The sequence below is a fragment of the Scyliorhinus torazame genome, chromosome 10 (genome assembly GCF_047496885.1).
Source record: "Scyliorhinus torazame isolate Kashiwa2021f chromosome 10, sScyTor2.1, whole genome shotgun sequence".
NCBI classification, from domain to species: Eukaryota; Metazoa; Chordata; class Chondrichthyes; order Carcharhiniformes; family Scyliorhinidae; genus Scyliorhinus; species Scyliorhinus torazame.
Window position 1 is genome coordinate 149,454,097 of NC_092716.1, and position 24,698 is coordinate 149,478,794.

A 24,698-nucleotide genomic window follows, 5' to 3' on the forward strand; every position below is an offset into this window, starting at 1 on the left:
TACAATTTTCTTTACAATGTTATGGGCGAGGTGTTTTCAGAACCCCATAATGTATCATGGAGTTCAACCAACCTCTCCCTTTAATAGATTTGTTGCTTTTCCTAGCATAAAGCTTTTTCCCTAGGCGTGGGATTACAATTATGGACACGTGGGTTTTTAAACACAAAACACTGTTTATTCCATGAACTCAACTGAACATCTTAAATAAACATTGGCTCTCTTAACACCCCTTACTTCAAAGATAACTCAGAAAATATTGCAACAGTAAATAACTCCTTAAAATGTTCCTTCAAACTTTCAAGAGACTTAACACCTTTAAACAGTATCACATCAGGTTAAAGGATATATATATTTTCTGTAGAATGGCAGAGATATATTAGCTTGGGTGACTTCAGCTCCAGCACTTTGCTTTCTTCATGCAGCTCTCTGGAAACCCACAGACACACCCACGCTGCTTTCTCAAACCTGGCTTTTTCCCTTCAAGCAGATCACAGCAAAACGGAACTTCTCAAGCTGCTGTCTCAAACTGGCTTTCTACTTTTAAACTGCTCTCAGCAAAACCAGCCAGGCACTTTTTAGCTGCTCTCAACAAAACCAGCCAGTCACTTTTCAAACTTGCAAAACCAAACTGCAAAATGGCTGAACTGAGCTGAGCTCCACCCACTCTATGACATCACTATTTTCTTAAAGGTACATTGCTTAAACATCCAGTTCTTAAAGGCACTCTCGCATGACAACAAGTATAGAAAATGTGTAAAAAGAAAGGGGGGGATGTAGTGATCTGCATATCTGTATGTATATAAAGGGTTAATATACAGAAGTATCTTGGAAAGAAGCAAATGAGTAATAAGATAATACATAACGTAATATAACAGGCACTACCCAGCCAATCCCTAAATCGTGTGTACCTGTTCCTAGGGCAACCCTTGTCCCTGCCTGTCTGCCCACCGACCACCCATGACTACCACCAACTGCCTAGGCTTCTGACCGTACGGCAGAAGGCTATCGCCAATAGGGAATTGGCAATTGTGGTTAGGTGAGCACTTCACACAATCCTGTGAATGGGCAGGCCATGTAGCATGGGGGAGTCATTGCCTAGCATCCCAATCTCACTTTCATGCATGGACACTGTGGTTGAACATTGAGGGAGGGAACACCACACACGCAGCAGCCAACATCCGAACACTCAGCGGATGGGACACAGCTCTGGGAACATGTCCACGGCCGGAGGGTGGCTGGGTGTCATGGGGAGGGGGAGATGCCTGCTGAGATGGTTCGGAGGTCAGCACGCATTGTGGAAGAAAGTGACTGCAGTAGTTGTACACAAAGGCACATATTGTGTTTTACAATTCCCCACCCTCTCGATGGTGCTGCCCCTCTCCCGACCCAGCCTCCCCCGCCACCCCCACCCCTCCCAGTCCCCGGTGTCCTCAGTGATCCTCGATGTGCTTTGCCATCCTAGCTCTACCACTACGCCTAGGTGTGTCCGCAGGATGCCAGCCTGAGGTGGAGGCAGCCAGCTGCTTACCTCGCCCCGTGCCTTCGATGCCCCTAGAGGGCATCCTCTGGCACCGCTGCATCATTTGGCTCTGCCAGCCCTGGTGGTTCCCCATGGTCTGCACCATCGTATTAATGCTCTGCAGCACATCGGCACTACCCACCTGAGACTGGGACAAGCTCCGCAGAGCCTCGCCCATTCGCATCTGAGAGCAGCACATGTCCCACAGAGCCTCATCAAAGTCAGCCTGGTACAGGGTGACATCCCCCAGCGAGACGGACATTCTGCCTAGACCCTCAGCCATGGCCGTCAACGACTGCGCAACGTCTAGGATGCCTTCACTAATGGTGACTACGTCGTGCGCAAGGCTCTCCTGGGGTCGCCACCCTAGCAGTGTTGGCCTCAGTGCTACACATTGCCGGCGACATTTCCTGAACCCGTAGCCTCTGGGACTCCTCCAATCGACTATGGATCTGCTGGAGTGATGCTGACATCTCATTCAGAATGTCCCAGCCGCACCCTAACATCTCAATCAGCTCCGGGATGACCTCTGCCAGAGGCTCAGCATCAGGCTAGGACCCAGCTGGGTCCAGGGATCCAGCAGACCTCCGGAACTGCTGTCTCACCTGGGGGTTCCTCCACCTGATGTACATCAGCAGCAGTGTGCTTCTCACCAGGTTGTGTCCCAGAAGCCTGACAATTAACATTTCCCACCGAGGTGCGTGTATCTGTGCTGGTGAAGGGTGGGGATGACAGATGTGATGCGGCTAGTTTGGTGGCATCCTTTGAACTCATGGGAGACTGGAGAGGGTGCCCCCATGATGGGCTGGGCCATCGGCTGGAGGACGTTCGGGAGAATGGATATGTGGTCAGTGGGAGGGATGGGTCAGTCAGTAAGGCAATAACAACTGACGTTTGACAGGTCCTCCAGGTGGGGTCCAGTGGTTACTCACCTCTGCGGCGTCCGCCAGTCTCCGAGTTGGTGGCCACCCTGTCCTTGGTACACCGGTCACCTCCAGGGCACGCTCCTCGAAGGTGGTGAGGATCCTGATGTCTGGCACACCACCGCCAGTCTGGGCCCCCTCCCAGCGATTGTGTGAGCGCTTTTCCTGAGGAGAAGGGGGATCGTTAGTCATACGCATGATTCACAGTGGTGCGGGGAGGGGTGTGAAGGAAAGGTGGGGAGAGTTGAAAGGGGGAGGAGGTGGAGGAAGAGTTTGGGGTTGAAGGGGGAGGGGATGGATGATGGGTTGGGGGGTTGAAAGGGGAGGGAGGTGAATATTCCCATGGGGGCAGAAAGGTCTCAGGGTAGGGGCAGAGGGTCATTGGCGTCGACTCACTCCAGCTGCCCGGTGAAAGTCATTGACCACCATTCTGCACTGGAGGCCAGTCATCCTGGTCACACTCCACAAGTTCAGTGCCGCTGCCACCTCGTCCTAGGCGGCACTGGCTGCCCTATGACTGACCCTCCTATGACTGTTCCCTTAGGGGAACAGGACATCCCTCCATAGCCTCCAGCCTCCCCAGGTCAGCATCCCCGAATCTTGGGGCTGGTCTCCTCTGCGCCATTGTTGGGAGCTGGCTGAGGGTGGCTGAGCAAGTGCACCTGAAGTGCTGCTCTACCTTATTAGCGGGGAGCTAGTGAGTGTGGTGCCAGCGAATCAACTGGCGAGTTATCATTTGCAGTGAGAAGCCCTTGAAGCCTCGTTAAGTGGACCAATTAACGTCAAATTTCAACGCCGATCTCGCTGGGCCAAGCACCGGGCAGCACGTGATAACTCCCACTTGCTGCCACACTTAGAAATCTTTTCAGAGAATCGTGCCCGAAGAGTTGCGAGCAGTTTTTCAGAATGGTTGGATGTGGATAGTGATGCCGCACAGGGGCTCATCACTCAGGAGTGATGTCAAAATTTGCAGGAGATTTAGTTAATTCTTCGAATTATAAACATATATTTTTAAGATTGGGAATGGGCTAAAGCGGTAGAGAAAGTGGCAGTAATGTGATTTTTTTTATTTAGTGCAAAATCCAGTGAAGTGCAAATGCGGAATAGAATTGGACCGAGTGCTATGGAAGAGTAAAGGGATTGGGATTATAGACTCACAGGACATTTGCTAAAACAGTTTTTGAAAAATACTACTAGAATTCCAGATTTCATCAAAATAGGTGTAGATATAAAGACCAAGAGCATATTTAAAACTGAGTAAAACCTTAGTTCGAGTACAGTGTGAAGCACTGAGTTTCTGGGGTGATGTGACAGACATTGTGTAATATTCTTGAATGTGGAAGGGGATAGATAGAAGCAGCCTGTTGGCCGAGGTTAAGGGTCAAGAATAGCATCATAGATACAAAATTAACCGTGAAAGATTAAGAACCTAATTCCACAATCACTGAATCTACAGTCAGCATTAACATTTGATGGTAAATTGACTCTCGGTATATCTCACACATTTTGTTCTGCCTGCTCCAGTTCTTGCTCTGACAGCTGTCTTTTTTTTTTCTTCCATTATAATCCGCCAACTCCTTCCCCCCCCCCACCCCGTGTGCCCTCCCCCACTAACAACCCCCCACCCCGCCTTATACACCCTCCCTTTTCTCTCGCTAAAAATCTTTTTGAAGCAAATGCCAGATGTGAACTGCACCTGGAGCAGTGAGGGCCCTCATCAGCTCAACTCCATCGACATTGCAGTGGCAGTTGCTACGGAACGTGGCCTGATGACACCAATCGTGCGAGACACTGCTGCCAAAGGGATAGAGGAAATTTCCATCATGGTTAAGGTAGGATAAGAGGGTCTGAATGCGAAGTGAACACAGTGACACAAATCAGAGCATTTTATTTAATCCTATAACCGCCATAAATGTTAACATGTTGGTTTAAAGTCTGTCTTCTAGATGGAATTAATACATCCTTTTAATATTTCTGTTCAAATCACAGTGATAGATCATCCGGTGTTTTGCGAATTACAATGCAATTTAATAAGAATTTTAACATACTAAGAAAATAGATTGATAGAAATTCAGCAGCATGATTGTTGCTTTTTTCGACATTTACTGTAAAAAAACGCACTGACTTTTGGTACGGTAATGGACGTCTGATACCAAAGCTGGTCAAGTTATGAGCCCCGATGCCGAAAGCCTTGCAGGATGCTGCAGAGGGATTGGGCACGTTCTTCCGGTTCCGCAGCTGTCAATCAGGTTTCCCATTGTTCGCACCCGTTGATCCCGCCATCCACTTGCCGGAAGATCGCGCCAGCGGGATCAGCCGGATAATCCTATCCAATGAATGGCAGGACTCGCATTCACACCTGTGATGCCTATTACACTAAGGACACCTTTACACGATAACACTAGTATCAGTGGAAATTGAACTCCAGTCCAGAGTCGGGCATGGTCTGGCACCAGAATACATTTGGGACTTGCTTCAGTTCTCAACACATTTTTATTACCTGGGTTTAGCATCACTGTACATGAATGCTAAATCTGTTGTGCGAATGAACCCTTATGATATCTCTATATACCTAGGCTGGTGTGGGCCGCTGTTGAGTGGACAAACATAGAGACCCTTCCCCATGGTAACCAGTGAGAGTCCAAAATTGGCATTGTATATGAAGTTCATCTCTAGGCAACCTGTTCAACTGCAGAATGGCAAAGAAACAAAAAGAAATTAACAAAATGTGACGGTATGGTAAAAACTGAGACAAAGAGATCTGTTTGATTTTTATTTAATGAGTAAGAATAGGTAATGTAACAAGAATAATATCAAATAATTCTGCGTGAGGATAAGTTTATTTTTTTGTTTGAGTTTTTTTAGAAAGATGCAATTTAAACTCATCAAAAGGAGACATGTTAATCCTGGAAGTTGGAGTATATTTTCATTTTAATCCTGGAAGTTGGAGTATATTTTCATTTTATATATAACCTCGATAAAGCATCAATAATCCTGAGTCAGACTTGCACAGCAGAGCAGCTCTTCTTGCTCCACCGAGATGACACTTCCCACCTACCACACCGTCCATCCTGCGGTGTCCGAGTAAGATTACCAATCTACTTCCAAACAAAGACAAATTTGTACTGGAAATTCTCCAGTCATCGGGTACAACTTCCAGACTGAAGAATGTTTGTAAGATTGTGGTCAGACTCTCCGCTATTTCCTTCCTGATTTCCCTCAGTGTTCTAGGATGTGCGCTCTTAAGCCTTGCTGCCTTTTGCACTTCTCACTAACTCCAGTTTGTTCTCCATTGGCTTTCCTACACTTTGTTTCTTTATTTTTTGTGCATTTATAAAATCCTTGACCAGCTTAATATGCAATTTTTATTTTATTTTACGGCTTTTCTAAACTTGTTTTTGTTTCTCTTCATTTAATTTATTCAGCTTTGACTCTTTTTGTAATGCTGGGCTTCATTTCTTGTATGCCTCTTAAGTCGCAGTCCGATTTTGATTTTCCTATTCCTAATAATCTGATTTCTATTACTTGTATCCTTTCTTCCCTACTAATTGTTCAATTCAGTTTGTTTTGACCTCTTCCCATTTTAATCTCCATGCCTTTACCCTGACTGTTGCCGAGTCAAATACCTTTTTAACTGACTGTTCACTCGCCAAGTACGTTTATCATTGACTGTTCCCTCGCCAAATTTCTTTATTGCTGATTTCCTCTCCCAATTAACTTTCATATCAAACGTACCAATGTTGTGGTTACCATTTCCCAAATATTTCCCCACCCTTATATTACACACAAATATCTCAAACGTCTCTATGTCTGTTTAGTAGTTTTACTCATTTTAGTTATCCTCCTTTTGATATAGAACATAGAACGACACAGCCCTTCGGCCCACGATGTTGCACCGAAACAAAAGCCATCTAACCTACAGTATGCCATTATCATCCATATGCTTATCCAATAAACTTTTAAATGCCCTCAATGTTGGCAAGTTCACTATTGTAGCAGGTAGGGCATTCCACGGCCTCACCACTCTTTGCGTAAAGAACCTACCCCTGACCTCTGTCCTATATCTATTCCCCCTCAGTTTAAAGCTATGTCCCCTCGTGCCAGCCATTTCCATCCGAGGGAGAAGGCTTTCACTGTCCACCCTATCTAACCCCCTGATCATTTTGTATGCCTCTATTAAGTCTCCTCTTAACCTTCTTCTCTCCAACGAAAACAACCTCAAGTCCATCAGCCTTTCCTCATAAGATTTTCCCTCCATACCAGGCAACATCCTGGTAAATCTCCTCTGCACCCGCTCCAAAGCCTCCACGTCCTTCCAATAATACAGTGACCAGAACTGTACGCAATACTCCAAATGCGGCCGTACCAGAGTTTTGTACAGCTGCAACATGACCTCATGACTCCAGAACTCAATCCCTCTACCAATAAAGGCCAACACTCCATGGGCCTTCTTCACAACCCTATCAACCTGGGTGGCAACTTTCAGGGATCTATGTACATGGACACCTAGATCCCTCTGCTCATCCACACTTCCAAGAACTTTACCATTAGCCAAATATTCCGCATTCCTGTTATCCCTTCCAAAGTGAATCACCTCACACTTCTCTACATTAAACTCCATTTGCCACCTCTCTGCCCAGCTCTGCAGCTTATCTATGTCCCTCTGTAACCTGCTACTTCCTTCCACACTGTCGACAACACCACCGACTTTAGTGTCGTCTGCAAATTTACTCACCCACCCTTCTGCGCCCTCCTCTAGGTCATTGATAAAAATGACAAACAGCAACGGCCCCAGAACAGATCCTTGTGGTACGCCACTTGTAACTGAACTCCATTCTGAACATTTCCCATCAACCACCACCCTCTGTCTTCTTTCAGCTAGCCAATTTCTGATCCACATCTCTAAATCACCCTCAATCCCCAGCCTCCGTATTTTCTGCAATAGCCTACCGTGGGGAACCTTATCAAACGCTTTACTGAAATCCATATACACCACATCAACTGCTCGAGCCTCGTCTACCTGTTCAGTCACCTTCTCAAAGAACTCGATAAGGTTTGTGAGGCATGACCTACCCTTCACAAAGCCATGCTGACTATCCCTGATCATATTATTCCTATCTAGGTGATTATAAATCTTGTCTCTTACAATCCCCTCCAAGACTTTACCCACTACAGACGTGAGGCTCACCGGTCTATAGTTGCCGGGGTTGTCTCTACGCCCCTTTTTGAACAAAGGGAACACATTTGCTATCCTCCAGTCCTCTGGCACTATTCCTGTAGCCAATGATGACATAAAAATCAAAGCCAAAGGCCCAGCAATCTCTTCCCTGGCCTCCCAGAGAATCCTAGGATAAATCCCATCAGCCTGTCCAGAATTGCCAACACCTCTTCCCTACATACATCAATGCCATCTATTCTAATAGCCTGGGTCTCAGCATTCTCCTCTACAACATTATCTTTTTCCTGAGTGAATACTGACGAAAAATATTCATTTAGTATCTCGCCTATCTCTTCAGACTCCACACACAACTTCCCATCCCTGTCCTTGACTGGCCCTACTCTTACCCTAGTCATTCGCTTATTCCTGACATACCTATAGAAAGCTTTTGGGTTTTCCTTGATCCTACCTGCCAAATACTTCTCATGTCCCCTCCTTGCTCGTCTTAGCTCTCTCTTTAGATCCTTCCTCGCTACCTTGTAACTATCCATCGCCCCAACTGAAACTTCACACCTCATCTTCACATAGGCCTCCTTCTTCCTCTTAACAAGAGATTCCACTTCTTTGGTAAACCATGGTTCCCTCGCTCTACGCCTTCCTCCCTGCCTGACCGGTACGTACTTATCAAGAACACGCAGTAGCTGTTCCTTGAACAAGCTCCACTTATCCAGTATGCCCAAAACTTGCAGCCTACTTCTCCAACCTATCCCCCCCCAGTCACGTCTAATGGCATCATAATTGCCCTTCCCCCATGCTATAACTCTTGCCCTGCGGTGTATACTTATCCCTTTCCATCACTAACGTAAACGTCACCGAATTGTGGTCACTGTCCCCAAAGTGCTCTCCTACCTCCAAATCTAACACCTTGCCTGGTTCATTACCCAAAACCAAATCCAACGTGGCCTCGCCTCTTGTTGGCCTGTCAACATATTGTGTCAGGAAACCCTCCTGCACACATTGTACAAAAAAACGACCCATCTAATGTACTCGAACTATATCTTTTCCAGTCAATATTTGGAAAGTTAAAGTCTCCCATAATAACTACCCTGTTACTTTTGCTCTTATCCAGGATCATCCTCGCCATCCTTTCCTCTACATCCCTCGAACTATTTGGAGGCCTATAGAAAACTCCCAACAGGGTGACCTCTCCTTTCCTGTTTCTAACCTCAGCCCATGCTACCTCGGAAGATGAGTCCCCATCTAGCATCCTCTCCGCCACCGTAATACTGCTCTTGACTAGCAGCGCCACACCTCCCCCTCTTTTGCCTCCTTCTCTGAGCTTACTAAAACACCTAAACCCCAGAACCTGCAACATCCATTCCTGTCCCTGCTCTGTCCATGTCTCCGAAATGGCCACAACATCGAAGTCCCAGGTACCAACCCATGCTGCCAGTTCCCCTACCTTATTTCGTATACTCCTGGCATTGAAGTAGACACACTTCAAACCACCTACCTGAACACTGGCCCCCTCCTGCGACGTCAAATCTGTGCTCCTGACCTCTATACTCTTTCTCCCATACCCTAAAACTACAATCCAGGTTCCCATGCCCCTGCTGCATTAGTTTAAACCCCCCCAAAGAGCACGAACAAATCTCCCCCCCCCCCAGGATATTTGTGCCCCTCAGGTTCAGATGTAGACCATCCTGCCCGTAGAAATCCCACCTTCCCCAGAAAGAGCCCCAGTTATCCAGAAATCTGAATCCCTCTCGCCTGCACCATCCCTGTAGCCACGTGTTTAATTGCTCTCTCTCCCTATTCCTCATCTCATTATCACATGGCACGGGCAACAACCCAGAGATAACAACTCTGTTTGTTCTCGTTCTGAGCTTCCATCCTAGCTCCCTGAAAGCCTGCCTGACATCCTTGTCCCCTTTCCTACCTATGTCGTTAGTGCCAATGTGGACCATGACTTAGGGCTGCTCCCCCTCCCCCTTAAGGACCCGGAAAACACGATCCGAGACACATGTTTTCTGTTTTATCTTACTGGACCTTGTATTCCAAGTTTTGCTTCCTCATCATTTTTCCTCCCATTAATTCACCACATTAGTATAAAACCTCACATTGCACCAGTTACTCTCCCAATATTGGGTCTCATCCTTGTTACAGGTGAAAATCTTCTGTGATGTGCAGGATGCTCCTGCTTCAACATTGGTCTCACAGTGCCAGGAATCTGAAAGCTTACCTCGTACACCATGTCTCCAGTTGTGCATCTAACTTCATTGTCTTCCACTTCCGATATTGACCAGCAAATGGGAGTATTCCTGAGATTGCTAACCTGGAAGTCCTCCTTTTCAATTTATCTCCTAACTAGTGAAGCTCTCTTTACGAAAGTCCAATTTCAACATGAGCTGCAACATTTTGCCCGTTCTCCTTTCCTCTGCAAAATCTTTTGCAGCTGCTCCACATTGTTCCATACCTAGTCCCCTGGGAAAGATGTACCATTTGGGACCCTGGATTGCAACTGCTAATGGATCTGTCCATGGAATTCTCAGTTACTACTGCCCTTCATTCCTTCTCCTTGGGCACCTGCTCAATGCGTCTGCCCATAAACCATCCTCTATCTCACCTCCCAGCTCCTCCTCCCATTTACGCTTCAGCTCCTCGGGCTGCATCTCCTCTGACCCCATAAGCTCCTTATAGATATCCGAAACGCTCCCCTCCCCAACCCACCCTCGGGACATTACCCTGTCCTGAATCTCCCTCAGCGGTAGGAGCGAGAAAGTTGCCACCTGTTTACATAGGAAGTCCCGCACCTGCAAATATCTGAATTTGTTTCCCCTCGCCAGCCCAACTTTTCTTCCAGAGCCCTCATACTCTGAAAGCTTCCCTCTATGAACACATCCTCCATCCTCTCAATCCTCGCTCTCCGCCATACCCGGAACCCCCCCATCCATATTCCCCGGGGCAAACCGGTGGTTATCACAAATTGGGGCCCAGACCGATGCTCCCACATGCCGCCGCTACTGGCCCCAAAATCTCAAGGCCGCCACCACTACGGGGCTGGTGGAGTACAGTGCCGGCGGGAACGGCAGAGGCGCAGTTACCAACGCCCACAAACTGGTGCCCTTACAAGAAGCCTCCTCCATTCGCACCCACGCCGACCCCTCCCCCACCACCTACTTCCTGATCATGGTTATGTTAGCCGCCCAGTAATAGGTGCTGAAATTTGGCAGCGCCAGCCCATCCTCCCCCCGGCTCCGCTCGAGCATTACCTTCCTTAACCGCAGGGTCTGTCCCGCCCAGACGAAGCCCGTGAGCACCCTGTTGACCCGCTTAAAAAAGGACCGCGGAATAAAAATGGGGAGACATTGAAATACAAATAGGAACCTCGGGAGGACCGTCATTTTCACCGTTTGTACCCTCCTGGTCAGCGACAACGGGAGCGCGTCCCATCTCAGGAAATCGTCCTTCATTTGGTCCACTAGCCTGGCCAGATTCAATTTATGCAGCCGGTCCCATTCCCACGCCACTTGGATGCCCATGTACCTGAAACTACCCCCTACTAACCTAAACGGCAGCTCCCCCAGTCGCCCCTCCTGTCCCCTCGCCTGAACCACGAACATCTCACTCTTATCCATGTTTAACTTATACCCCCAAAAACCGGACAAATTCCCCTAAAATCTTCATGATTTCCTCCTCCCCCTCTACAGGGTCCGAAACGTATAGAAGCAGGTCATCCGCATAGAGCGAATCCCTGTGCTCCACCCCCCCCCCCCCCCCCCCCCCCCCCCGCCGTACCAGTCCCCTCCAGCCCCTTGAAGCTCTCAGAGCAATTGCCAACGGCTCGAAAGCCAGCGCAAACAACAGTGGGGAGAGGGGGCATCTCTGTTTCGTCTCCCGGTACAGTCTAAAATAGTCCGAAGTTGTCCTGTTCGTCCGCACACTTGCCACAGGAGCCTGATACAGTAACCTGACCCTGTCAATGAAGCCCCGCCCGAATCGGAACCGTTCCAGTACCTCCCACAGATAATCCCATTCTGCCCGATCAAAAGCCTTTTCTGCATCCATTGCGACCACTACCTCAACCTCCCTACCTTCCGGGGGCATCAAGATCACATCGGGGCAGCACGGTAGCACAAGTGGATAGCACTGTGGCTTCACAGCGCCAGGGTCCCAGGTTCGATTCCCTGCTGGGTCGCTGTCTGTGCGGAGTTTGCACGTTCTCCCCGTGTCTGCGTGGGTTTCCGCCGGGTGCTCCGGTTTCCTCCCACAGTCCAAAGACGTGCCGTTTAGGTGGATTGGCCATGATAAATTGCCCTTAGTGTCCAAAAAGGTTAGGAGGGGTTATTGGGGTACAGGGATAAGGTGGAAGTGAGGGCTTAAGTGGGTCGGTGCAGACTCGATGGGTCAAATGGCCTCCTTCTGCACTGTAAGTTCTATACTATACAATACATTTAGCAGTCTTCTTACATTGGCCACCAACTGCCTACCCTGAACAAACCCCGTCTGGTCCTCCCCAATAACGTCCGGAACACAGTCCTCAATCCTGAAGGACAAGATTTTGGCCAGCAACTTGGCATTCACATTCAGCAGGGAGAGCGGCCTGTAGGACCCACACAGCTCCGGGTTCTTGTCCCGCTTAAGAATCAGCGAAATCATTGCCTGTGACATTGTTGGGCGCAGCACCCCTCTTTCCCTTGCCTCATTAAACATCCTCAACAACACTGGCCCCAGTATCCCCGAGAACATTTTATAAAATTCCACTAGGTACTCGTCCGGACCCAGGGCCTTACCCGCCTGCATGGCCTTCAAGCCCTCCACTATCTCTTCCAGCCCAATTGGGGCCCCCAGCCCTTCCACCCGCTCTCCGTCCACCGTTGGGAGATTCAGCCCCTCCGGCCCCGTAGGGGGTTCCGACCTGGAGAACCTGCTGTAGAAATCTCTAAATGCCTTATTCATCCCTACCGAATCACCGACCAGGTTCCCCTCACCGTACTTCACTATCCCTATCTCCCTAGCTGCCTTCCTCTTCCTAAGCTGCTGTGCAAGCATTCTGCTGGCCTTCTCCCCACGTTCATAAATCGCTCCCCTCGCCTTTCTCAGCTGCTCCACCACCCTCCCTGTGGTCAGCAAGCTGAAGTCTCCGCCGTTGCCTCAGGAGCTCTGCCTCTGGGGCCTCCGCATGCCGCCTATCGATCTGTAATATCTCCCTTACCAGTCTGTCCGTCTCTGCCCTGTCAACCTTCTCCCTATGCGCCCGAATCGAGATCAGCTCCCCTCTGACCACTGCCTTCAGTGCTTCCCAAACCACCGCTGCCGAGGTTTCCCCGGTGTCATTGACCTGCAGGTAGTTCTGAATGCATTTCCTCAGCCGCTCGCACACCCCTTCATCCGCCAAAAGTCCCACATCCAACCTCCAGTGCGGGCGCTGATTACTGTCTTTACTAACTGCAGGTCAACCCAGTGCGGTGCCTGGTCTGAGATTGTTATCGCCAAGTACCCCGTGTCCACCTTCCCAGCCAGCAGGCCCTGCTCAAAATAAAGAAATCGATCCGGGAATACACTTTATGCACGTGTGAGTAGAAGGAGAACACCTTCGCCCTCGGCTGCCCAAACTTCCACGGATCCACCTCCCCCCCATCAGTTCCATGTTCCTTTGCCATTGCTGGCACCCTGCCCGTTTTCGAGCTTGACCGGTCTAAACCCGGGTCCATAACTGTATTGAGGTCCCCTCCCATGACCAACCTGTGCGAGTCCAGGTCCGGTATCTTCCCCAGCATCCTCTTTATAAACTCCACATCATCCCAATTTGGCGCATATACATTCACTAATACCATCTGCACCCCCTCCAGTTACCCACCGACCATAATATACCGACCTCCCACGTCCAAAACTATGCTACACGCCTCAAACACCACCTGCTTATTGATTGGGATCGCGACCCCTCTAGTCTTTGAATCTAGTCCTGAATGAAACACCTGGCTGACCCAGCCTTTCCTCAGTCTAACCTGGCCCGTTACCTTAAGGTGCATCTCCTGCAACATCACCACGTCCGCCTTCAATCCCCTAGGATGCGCTAACACACGCGCCCTATTGACCGGCCCATTTAACCCTCGAACATTCCAGGTGATCAGCCTAGTTGGGGGGCCCATTGCCTCCTTCCCCCCCACCCCGCAGATCAGTCATCCCCTTTTTCTAGTCCCGCCACCAGCCCGTGATCCATGACTCCACCGGTCCATCCCCAGGCAGCCCCCGCACCCGACCTCCTCTCTGTCCCTCAGCCCAAGTCCCTCCCTCGCCAGCAGAACATTCACCCCCCCCCCCCCCCCCGAGCAACAACAACCTGTAACCCAATCACTTTCCTAAATCAAACATATGCACACACCCCCACTGCGCTTCCGAGAGCTAGCTCACCCAGCTAGCTTGGTGGCCCCCATCCCTGGCACCAGATAGTCTCCCACCTATTGTTCCCTGCCTCCACTCACACTCATACAAACAAGCTCTGACACCAAACAATCCCCACACAATTGCCCAACCGAAAACCACCCAAATCAAAACTAGCACACCTCCATCCCCCAACAGTGCAAATAAAAACCTAAACTCACTCAGCTCTACTGCTGGTTCCAAACAAAACAAGAAACTTATTACAAAAACAGAGAAACGAAACCGAGAAAACAGAAACACAAACGTTGCAGCCAAGTTCAAACTTTCTCAGTCCTTCGTCGGCCCTTTCTTCCTTGCAAAGTCCAATGCGTCCTCAGGCGACTCAAAGTAAAAGTGCTGATCCTCATGCGTGACCCAGAGACGGGCTGGGTCTCACAGTCCAAACTTCACCTTTTTCTTGAAAAGGATCGTCCTGATCTGATTGAAGCCTGCTCTCCTCCTGGCCACCTCCACATTCAGATCCTGGTAAACCCGCAGGATGCTATTGTCCCATTTACAGCTCCGTGTCTGCTTGGCCCACTGTAGAATACGCTCCTTATCCGAGAACCTGTGGAATCTCACCACCACAGCCCTCTGGGGGTCTCCCATTTGCGGCTTCTTCGCAGGTGCTCTGTGAGCCCTATCCACCTCCAAGGGCAGGGAGAATGCCCCATCCCCCAGCAGCTTCTCGAACATGCCTGCGGCGTATGCCCCAGCGTCCGTTCCTTCGGACCCCTCCGGGAGCCCGACAGTTCTTAAGTTCTGCCGGCGGGACCTATTCTCTAGGTCCCCCACCTTCTCCAGAAGCTTCTTTTGCTGGTCCCTCAGCATCCCCACCTCCAGCTCCACTGCAGTCTGATGCCCCTCCTGCTCAGCTAGCACCTTCTCCACCTTCTGGATCGCCCGATCATGGGCGTCCAACCTGAGCTCCAACCGCTCAATCAACGCTTTTATCGGGTCCAAGCAGTCCCGTTTCTGCGTAGCAAAGCCCTCCTGTATGACTTTTATCAGCTGCTTCATAGACTGCTGAGTCGACAGGCCCGAAGTTCGCCCCTCCGCCATGCTGTCCCCTGTTGCAACTACAGCCCAAGTCTTCTCTTGTCTTCCTGTTTCTGCCCTTACAAACACTTCTAGTCCTTTTCTCCATGCACCGAAGTGGGAATTCAGTAGAGAATTACTATTAGCATACGTTCTGCACTTCAAGTTCATTAAAAAATCGGGGGCAAAGGTCCAAAAGTCTGACCAGAGCGGGAGCCACCAAATGTGCGACTTACTCCTTCATTGCCGCCACTGGAAGTCCACTTCCACAATTTTTGATAATGTTTTAAATACTGAGATCCAAAACCCCACAAATCGTGGACATGACCAGAAGATGTGGACATGTTTAGCTGGTCCTCCTTTACACCTCTCATAGTACCTCTGTGAAGAATCTGCTCATTATTTCCTGTGTCATATGGACTTTATGTACTCTCTTCAATTGTATTAAACTCATCCTAGCACATGAAGATGTAGTATAGACACTGTGCATAATTTTACTCCATAGTCTCCATTCCAATTCCATATTCAACTCTTCACCCCATTTTTGTTTTATTTCTTCAATTGGTGTTTTCTTTGTGTCCAACAGCCATCTTTAAATGTTAGTAATGTTCCCATCTTCCAACTCATCTGGCAAGAAAAATATATCAATGAGGTTGTTTCTTCTGGTAATTGCGGGAAAGAGAACAACTTTTTTACCAAATTCAGTAATTGAAGATATTTAAACTTCTCCTCCTGCACTTTGTGTTTCTCCCTTAATTTGTCAAAGTTCACAAATCTACCTTCTAAGAATAAGTCTTTAACCTGCCTCAATCCCCCTTCATGCCACTGTTTAAATGTTGTATCTAATCTTTGAAAATTCAAGAACACATCTGTGACCTCATTTGTGAAATCCTTCCCAAAGTTATGTCTTATTTATCAAAGAACTATAGGGTGGTGTCTTTAAATAAGGATGCTGCAATTGCATTGATTATCATGAAATCATCTACAGGAAGTTAGCAAAACGCTTACTGTTGTGCCTCAATTCTGCCTCATCGCTTTGCATAGAGTTTAAAGCTGTTGATCATTTGAGTTTTCTGATTGAGCTCCTGTCAAACACTTTGGGGTTTGCTGCCCACAGACCAAGCTCCCAAAAGTGATGTGTCAAATCACTACGTCATCTAAATGTGTTGGAGTTAAATAATGTTTCCGTGAGGGGATTCTACAGAATGGAAAGCTGAATTGGTTTCATTTTCCGTTAACATTTTGACAAAGAATATAAATTCAATTCCTTATTTATAATATATACTCAAATCTTTACAGCTCTGTGCACAACTTTCTTAATAAATATATCTCACTTTGTGCCATTTCCTCATTGAGGAAAGTAAACTGAAAGCAGAACCCAGAAAACTAACCGGCCCAACCCTGCCTCAACCTGAATTGAAATAACAGCAGAGAATGGATTCACAGACACAAGTGATTTGGAGCCACTGTGCTGATACATGTTAGTTGTTTATCTGCTATTGTTGCCCAAGTTCAGCAATCTCATATTAATCTGGGATTGAATAAAACAGACGGGAAGTTGCTAAAAACGGAGATAGGAAACTTCAGCATGTCGGAACGTTTTAGGCTATGAATAATATGTAAATGTAGTCACAGTCGCAGAGCACCATAGGCTGCCTCCCCTTTGCGAGAGAGAGCTGACTGATGGTGATTTAACTCGAGAGTCACCACGCCTCAGGCAAGGAGCAAGGTTAAGAAGGCCGGGGCTTCATGAATAACGTCAGCCGTAGAGAATTGAACCGTGCTGCTGGCCTCACTCTGCATCACAAACCAACTGTTGTCAATTGAGCTAACCAACCCCCTCTGTGAATACACTCCCATCAGAGAAGCTGTGGACTGTGCTTATATGTATGTCCATGGTATAGTCTTCAGCATTCTTAACCTCCTGAAAAGGTGAATAAGCACAGGTAGAAGAGAAAACTGAAGCAATTTCTTGATCGGTTAAAGCTTCCTGATTGCTGACTGAATGGGTCCAAACTCACCTGGTTCCATTCTTATCTATCCAGTCATAGCCAGAGAAACATTTGGAATTGCTTTCTCTCCTTTTTCCAAACTTACAAAGAACAAAGAAATGTACAGCACAGGAACAGGCCCTTCGGCCCTCCAAGCCCGTGCCGACCATGCTGCCCGACCAAACTACAATCTTCTTCACTTCCTGGGTACGTATCCTTCTATTCCCATCCTATTCATATATTTGTCAAGATGCCCCTTAAATGTCCCTATCGTCCCTGCTTCCACTACCTCCTCCGGTAGCGAGTTCCAGGCACCCACAATCCTCTGCGTAAAAAACTTGCCTCGTACATCTACTCTAAACCTTGCCCCTCTCACCTTAAACCTGTGCCCCCTAGTAATTGACCCCTCTACCCTGGGGAAAAGCCTCTGACTATCCACTCTGTCTATGCCCCTCATAATTTTGTAGACCTCTATCAGGTCTCCCATCAACCTCCTTTGTTCCAGTGAGAACAAACCGAGTTTATTCAACTGCTCCTCATAGCTAATGCCCTCCATACCAGGCAACATTCTGGTAAATCTCTTCTGCACCCTCTCTAAAGCCTCCGCATCCTTCTGGTAGTGTGGCGACCAGAATTGAACACTATACTCCAAGTGTGGCCTAACTAAGGTTCTATACAGCTGCAACATGACTTGCCAATTCTTATACTCAATGCCCCGGCCAATGAAGGCAAGCATGCCGTATGCCTTCTTGACTACCTTCTCCACCTGTGTTGCCCCTTTCAATGACCTGTGGACCTGTACTCCTAGATCTCTTTGACTTTCAATACTCTTGAGGGTTCTACCATTCACTGTATATTCCCTACCTGCATTAGACCTTCCAAAATGCATTACCTCACATTTGTCCGGATTAAACTCCATCTGCCATCTCTCCGCCCAAGTCTCCAGACAATCTATATCCTGCTGTATCCTCCGACAGTCCTCATCGCTATCCGCAATTCCACCAACCTTTGTGTCGTCTGCAAACTTACTAATCAGACCGGTTACATTTTCCTCCAAATCATTTATATATACTACAAAGAGCAAAGGTTCCAGCACTGATCCCTGTGGAACACCACTGGTCACAGCCCTCCAATTAGAAAAGCATCCCTCCATTGCTACTCTCTGCCTTCTATGGCCTAGCCAGTTCTGTATCCACCTTGCCAGCTCACCCCTGATCCCGTGTGACTTCACCTTTTGTAATAGTCTACCATGAGGGACCTTGTCAAAGGCCTTACTGAAGTCCATATAGACAACATCTACTGCCCTACCTGCATCAATCATCTTAGTGAACTCCTCGAAAAACTCTTATCAAGTTAGTGAGACACGACCTCCCCTTCACAAAACCGTGCTGCCTCTCACTAATACGTCCATTTGCTTCCAAATGGGAGTAGATCCTGTCTCGAAGAATTCTCTCCAGTAATTTCCCTACCACTGAAGTAAGGCTCACCGGCCTGTAGTTCCCTGGATTATCCTTGCTACCCTTCTTAAACAGAGGAACAACATTGGCTATTCTCCAGTCCTCCGGGACATCCCCTGAAGACAGCGAGGATCCAAAGATTTCTGTCAAGGCCTCAGCAATTTCCTCTCCAGCCTCCTTCAGTATTCTGGGGTAGATCCCATCAGGCCCTGGGGACTTATCTACCTTACTATTTTTTAAGACACCCAACACCTCGTCTTTTTGGATCACAATGTGACCCAGGCTATCTACACCCCCTTCTCCAGACTCAACATCTACCAATTCCTTCTCTTTGGTGAATACTGAGGCAAAGTATTCATTTAGTACCTCGCCCATTTCCTCTGGCTCCACACATAGATTTCCTTGCCTATCCTTCAGTGGGCCAACCCTTTCCCTGGCTACCCTCTTGCTTTTTATGTACGTGTAAAAAGCCTTGGGATTTTCCTTAACCCTATTTGCCAATGACTTTTCGTGACCCCTTCTAGCCCTCCTGACTCCTTGCTTAAGTTCCTTCCTACTTTCCTTATATTCCACGCAGGCTTCGTCTGTTCCCAGCCTTTTAGCCCTGACAAATGCCTCCTTTTTCTTTTTGACGAGGCCTACAATATCACTCGTCATCCAAGGTTCCCGAAAATTGCCGTATTTATCTTTGTTCCTCACAGGAACATGCCGGTCCTGTATTCCTTTCAACTGCCACTTGAAAACGTCCCACATGTCAGTTGTTGATTTGCCCTCAAACATCCGCCCCCAATCTAGGTTCTTCAGTTCCCGCCTAATATTGTTATAATTAGCCTTCCCCCAATTTAGCACATTCATCCTCGGACCACTCTTATCCTTGTCCACCAGTACTTTAAAACTTACTGAATTGTGGTCACTGTTACCGAAATGCTCCCCTACTGAAACATCTACCACCTGGCCGGGCTCATTCCCCAATACCAGGTCCAGTACCGCCCCTTCCCTAGTTGGACTGTCTACATATTGTTTTAAGAAGCCCTCCTGGATGCTCCTTACAAACTCCGCCCCGTCTAAGCCCCTGGCACCAAGTGAGTCCCAGTCAATATTGGGGAAGTTGAAGTCTCCCATCACCACAACCCTGTTGTTTTTACTCTTTTCCAAAATCTGTCTACCTATCTGCTCCTCTATCTCCCGCTGGCTGTTGGGAGGCCTGTAGTATACCCCCAACATTGTGACTGCACCCTTCTTATTCCTGATCTCTACCCATATAGCCTCACTGCCCTCTGAGGTGTCCTCTCGCAGTACAGCTGTGATATTCTCCCGAACAAGTAGCGCAACTCCGCCTCCCCTTTTACATCCCCCTCTATCCCGCCTGAAACATCTAAATCCTGGAACGTTTAGCTGCCAATCCTGCCCTTCCCTCAACCAGGTCTCTGTAATGGCAACAACATCATAGTTCCAAGTACTAATCCAAGCTCTAAGTTCATCTGCCTTACCCGTAATGCTCCTTGCATTAAAACATATGCACTTCAGGCCACCAGACCCGCTGTGTTCAGCAACTTCTCCCTGTCTGCTCTGCCTCAGAGCCACACTGTCCCTATTCCCTAGTTCTCCCTCAATGCTGTCACCTTCTGACCTATTGCTCCCGTGCCCACCCCCCTGCCATACTAGTTTAAACCCTCCCGTGTGACACTAGCAAACCTCGCGGCCAGGATATTTATGCCTCTCCGGTTTAGATGCAACCCGTCCTTCTTATACAGGTCACACCTGCCCCGGAAGAGCTCCCAGTGGTCCAGATAATGGAAACCCTCCCTCCTACACCAGCTGTTTAGCCACGTGTTTAGCTGCTCTATCTTCCTATTTCTAGCCTCACTGGCACGTGGCACAGGGAGTAATCCCGAGATTACAACCCTCGAGGTCCTGTCTTTTAACTTTCTGCCTAGCTCCCTGAACTCCTGCTGCAGGACCTCATGCCCCTTCCTGCCTATGTCGTTAGTACCAATATGTACAACGACCTCTGCCTGTTTGCCCTCCCCCTTCAGGATGCCCTCTACCCTCAAGGATCTATCCTGTTTATCACCTATACGCTGCCCCTCATCAATATCATGTGAAAACATGTAAGTTTCCATCTGTAGGCTGGCACGACCCAGTTCCACCTCTTCATCCACTCTCTCGACCCTTCCTCTGTTACTGACTGCTCATCGGATAATTAGTACTGCAGGAACAAAAATTTCCTCCTATATGGGGGAGGAAGAAGCCATTGCCTTCAGCCTCTACCACAGAATTCCTTCCCCAGCCACTAGATTCATCCCTCTCATTAGCACCTGGCTGAAGGTGGGCAAGACTGTTCACAACTTTAGTGTCATATTTAATATCCTAATTTTTTGACCATCAACGCGAATGCCTATTTCCATCTCTGAACCATCAGCAAATTCCACCCCAATCTCAGCTCACCTGCTCCTGAAACCCTCATTTCTGCCTTTCACCTCTAAAGTTGATGCTCTCCTGGCTGTGCTCTCATCTCCCACATTTTACTTTCTATAAATTTGAGGTCATCTAAAATCTTGCTGCCCTTGTCCTAACTGACAGCAAAGTCCTATTCACCCATCACTCGCTGCTGTGCTCAATGATCTACATTGGCTTCCAGCTCAATTTTAAAATTCTCATCGTCCTTGTCCCTCCCAATCTCTATAAGCTCCTCCGGCTTACACCCCTCCACGTTATCTGTGATCCTCCAATTCTGCCCTCTTGCACAACTCCAATTCTTTGGTGGCCGTGCCTACAGCTGCGTAGGTCTTAAGCTCCAGAATTTCCACCCTAAACCTCTCCACTCCCTTACCCTTCACTCCTTAAAGTCTATCTGGTTGACCAAGCTTTTAGTCATCTGCCCTAATATCTTGCTAATTGGCTGGGTTTCAGATTTTGTTTGATAGTGTTCTCGTGAACAGCCTTGGGATGTTTTACTGACACAGACACAGACACAGAATTTACAGTACAGAAGGAGGCCATTCGGCCCATCGAGTCTGCACCGGCCCTTGGAAAGCGCACCCCACCCAAGCCCAGACCACCCTATCCCCATAACCCAGTAACCCCACTGAACCAACACTAAGGGCAATTTTGGACACTAAGGGCAATTTAGCATGGCCAATCCACCTAACCTGCACATCTTTGGACTGTGGGAGGAAACCGGAGCACCCGGAGGAAACCCACGCACACACGGGGAGAACGTGCAGACTCCGCACAGACAGTGACCCAGCCGGGAATCGAACCTGGGACTCTGGAGCTGTGAAGCAATTGCGCTAACCGCTATGCTACCGTACTGCATTCAAGGTTCTATATAAATGCTAGTTGTTGGCATCCAGCAACATGGAGCAGTTTAATGCTGCAGATCTTAAGAGCCCTTCAGTGATAAAGTTCCGAGAAGTGCCTCATTATCTGTTCCATGGAATATTTATCCCTATAAGAATTCAATCATTTTCATAACCAGCTTTCAACTTTCCTTGTGCTGTTAAAAAGGTTAAACTCTGCAGCAGGCAGAACCGGGATGTCATTGTACATGACTCACATTCTGTGAAGTTAGTATTAGAGTCAAGCAGGAACTTGCCATAAATATCATTCAAATCCCCATTCAATTTAATTTTAAAAAGGGAACATAGATTTGTGAACTTTGATCAGGAGCTCCTGTCTACTTTTTGAATGCTGGGTAATGCTGAGATATGCAGATGATGATTAATGCTGTCCATTTATTTGCACAGCTGAACATCATAGTACAAGGTCTTGTTTAAAATGTTTGCATTTACTTTTCTTACTCTCCCCTCTTATCTGCCTCATTCAATTATAGTATTATTTTGCTTTAAGAAAGTCAGTGCTATCACTAGGATTTCAGTAAAATGTAACAATGGATAGGCGTGTTTTTGCATTCAGAGTTCAGTGAATCATGACGGTGACTGGATGGAGATGTTGGTGCTGTGTCTATTTTAAGTGCAGCCACCGACAGCAAACATCCAAGATTTTGTCTTGACTTTGCCGTGGGAAAGTATTTTGAATATTTTCAAACTGGTAAAATTCTGGTGCTTTACTTGATAGCAGTGGCGGCACACATGGGCTGGACAGCTGGTTCGTGATGGAGTGTGAGGCCAACATAGCTTGGTCAATTCCAGTACCGGCTGAGTTATTCATGAAGGCCCACCTTCTCAACCTTGCCCCTTGTCTGAGGTGTGGTGATCCTCAGGTTAAATCACCACCAGTCAGCTCTCCCCCTCAAAGGGGAAAGCAATTTATGGTCATCTGGGACTATGGCGACTTTACTAGTGGCGGCACACATCATCCTATGACATCCAAGTCACTCACCATCCTGACTTGGAAATGTATCGCCATTTCTTCACTGTCACTGTGTCAAAATCCTGCAACTCACCCCCCCCCCCCCCCCCCAACAAATACAGTGGGTGTATCTACACCACGTGGAGTGCAGCGGTCATTCAGGCAGCTCACCACCAGCTTCTTGAGGGTAATTAAGGATGGGCAATAAATGCTGGCCTAGTCAGCGATGCCCAGACCCCGTGAACAAATTTTTAAAAAATAAACTGAGATGAAGGATTAAAAATGGCACACAAGAACTACCTTGAATTAAGAATTACTTTTCTTCCGTTGTTGTACCAGATATGTCCATTGGTTTCCCATTCATGTCACCCTTGTGTCGGTGTGGCATTGAAGAAACACTTCACCATCCAAAATCAACTCTTTCTAAACACTGGGGGTGGGCGTCCATCTCACATGTTGCTCGGATCATCTCGGATTTAAATAGGGACGTAGTTGGAACTACATGAGTATGTTCCTGACACCTACTTTTAGTTTCAGATGAGAAATGACTTTTCAGCCACAGAATTTGAGGACATATGCTTCTCCAAATTAGTGATTCGAAAATTAAGAATGACAAAAGGAGGAAGGAGTACTTATCCTTTCTGATGTTTGTGTACTCCAGACCTCACTACCTCATCTAGGTCTCCTCTAGCCTGCAAGCTCCCATCTAGGCACCCATTCAAGACCCCCTCTGGCTCCGGGTTCCCATCCAAGACTCATCTGGGCTCCCAAGACCACATTGAATTCTATCTTTTACGGACATTGAGTCCATGGATTCACAGGGTCCTGTGCTCCTGTAGCCCTCTTATTCCCAAGCCTCTGTCAACCAGTGCAATGTAGGCTGACAACCGTGAAAAAGTCTGTACGCCCTTGGTAATTGTTACAAAAGACTCTCGAGCTTTTATTTTGTGTGTGAAAGGATTTGCAGGTGAATAAAACAAAATATTTATGAAGAAACTACGTAAATGAATTCATTTAGATATCTAATTTGTTTCGCAAATTAAATAATGGAGTTGTTACTCACTGATTCAGTCCAAAACTGAAACTTGTTGATTGGAGTAATTAAAATTTATTTTGGAAGTGGCACAGTGAGGGTTCACTAAATTAGTCCCTGGGATGAGTGAGTTGTCCCATGTTGAGAGGCTGAGTAAATTGGGTCTATATTCTCAGGAGTTTAGAAGGATGAGAAACAATTTAATTGACCATTAGGTAAAGGAGCAGAAGTAGGCCACTTGGCCCATCGAGTGAGCTTGCCATTCGATGAGATTATGGCTGATCTAATATAGTCCTCAACACCACTTTCCCACCTTATCCCTTGATTCCCTTACTGATTAAAAATCTGTCTATCGCAGCCTTGAACATACAGCCTCTGTAGCTGTCTGCGTAAAGAATTCCACAGATTCACTACCCTCAGAGAAGAACTTTCTCCGCAACTCTGACTTAAATGGGTGACCCCTTGCTCTGAGATTATGCCATCTGGTCTCAGACTCTCCCACAAGCGGAAACATCCCTTCAGCATCTACCCTGTCAAGCCCCCTGAGAATCTTGTATGTCTCAATAAGGTCACCCCTCATTCTTCTAAACTCCAATGAGGACGGGCCCAACATACTCAACCTTTCCTCATAAGAAAACCCCTCCATACCGAGATCAACCGAGTGAACTGTCTCTAGAATGCCTTCAATGCCAGATAATGTTTCCTTAGATAGGGGGACTAAAACTGTTCACAGTATTCCAGGTGTGGTCTAACTAGTGCCTTGTATAGTTTTAGCAGGAGTTCGCTATTTTTACACTCCATTCCCTTTGAATTAAAGGCCAATATTCCATTTACTTTCCCAA

At 47.7% G+C, this 24,698-nt stretch overlaps 1 protein-coding gene across 1 annotated transcript in view; it reads left to right on the forward strand.

The window, feature by feature from the left end:
• pdhx (pyruvate dehydrogenase complex component X) overlaps window positions 1-24,698 on the forward strand; it is a 494,696-nt gene that overhangs the window by 373,100 nt on the left and 96,898 nt on the right. The window contains exon 9 of the mRNA XM_072518815.1: window positions 4,116-4,274. Coding sequence (XP_072374916.1) covers window positions 4,116-4,274 — 159 coding nt within the window. The remainder of the gene's footprint in view (window positions 1-4,115; window positions 4,275-24,698) is intronic.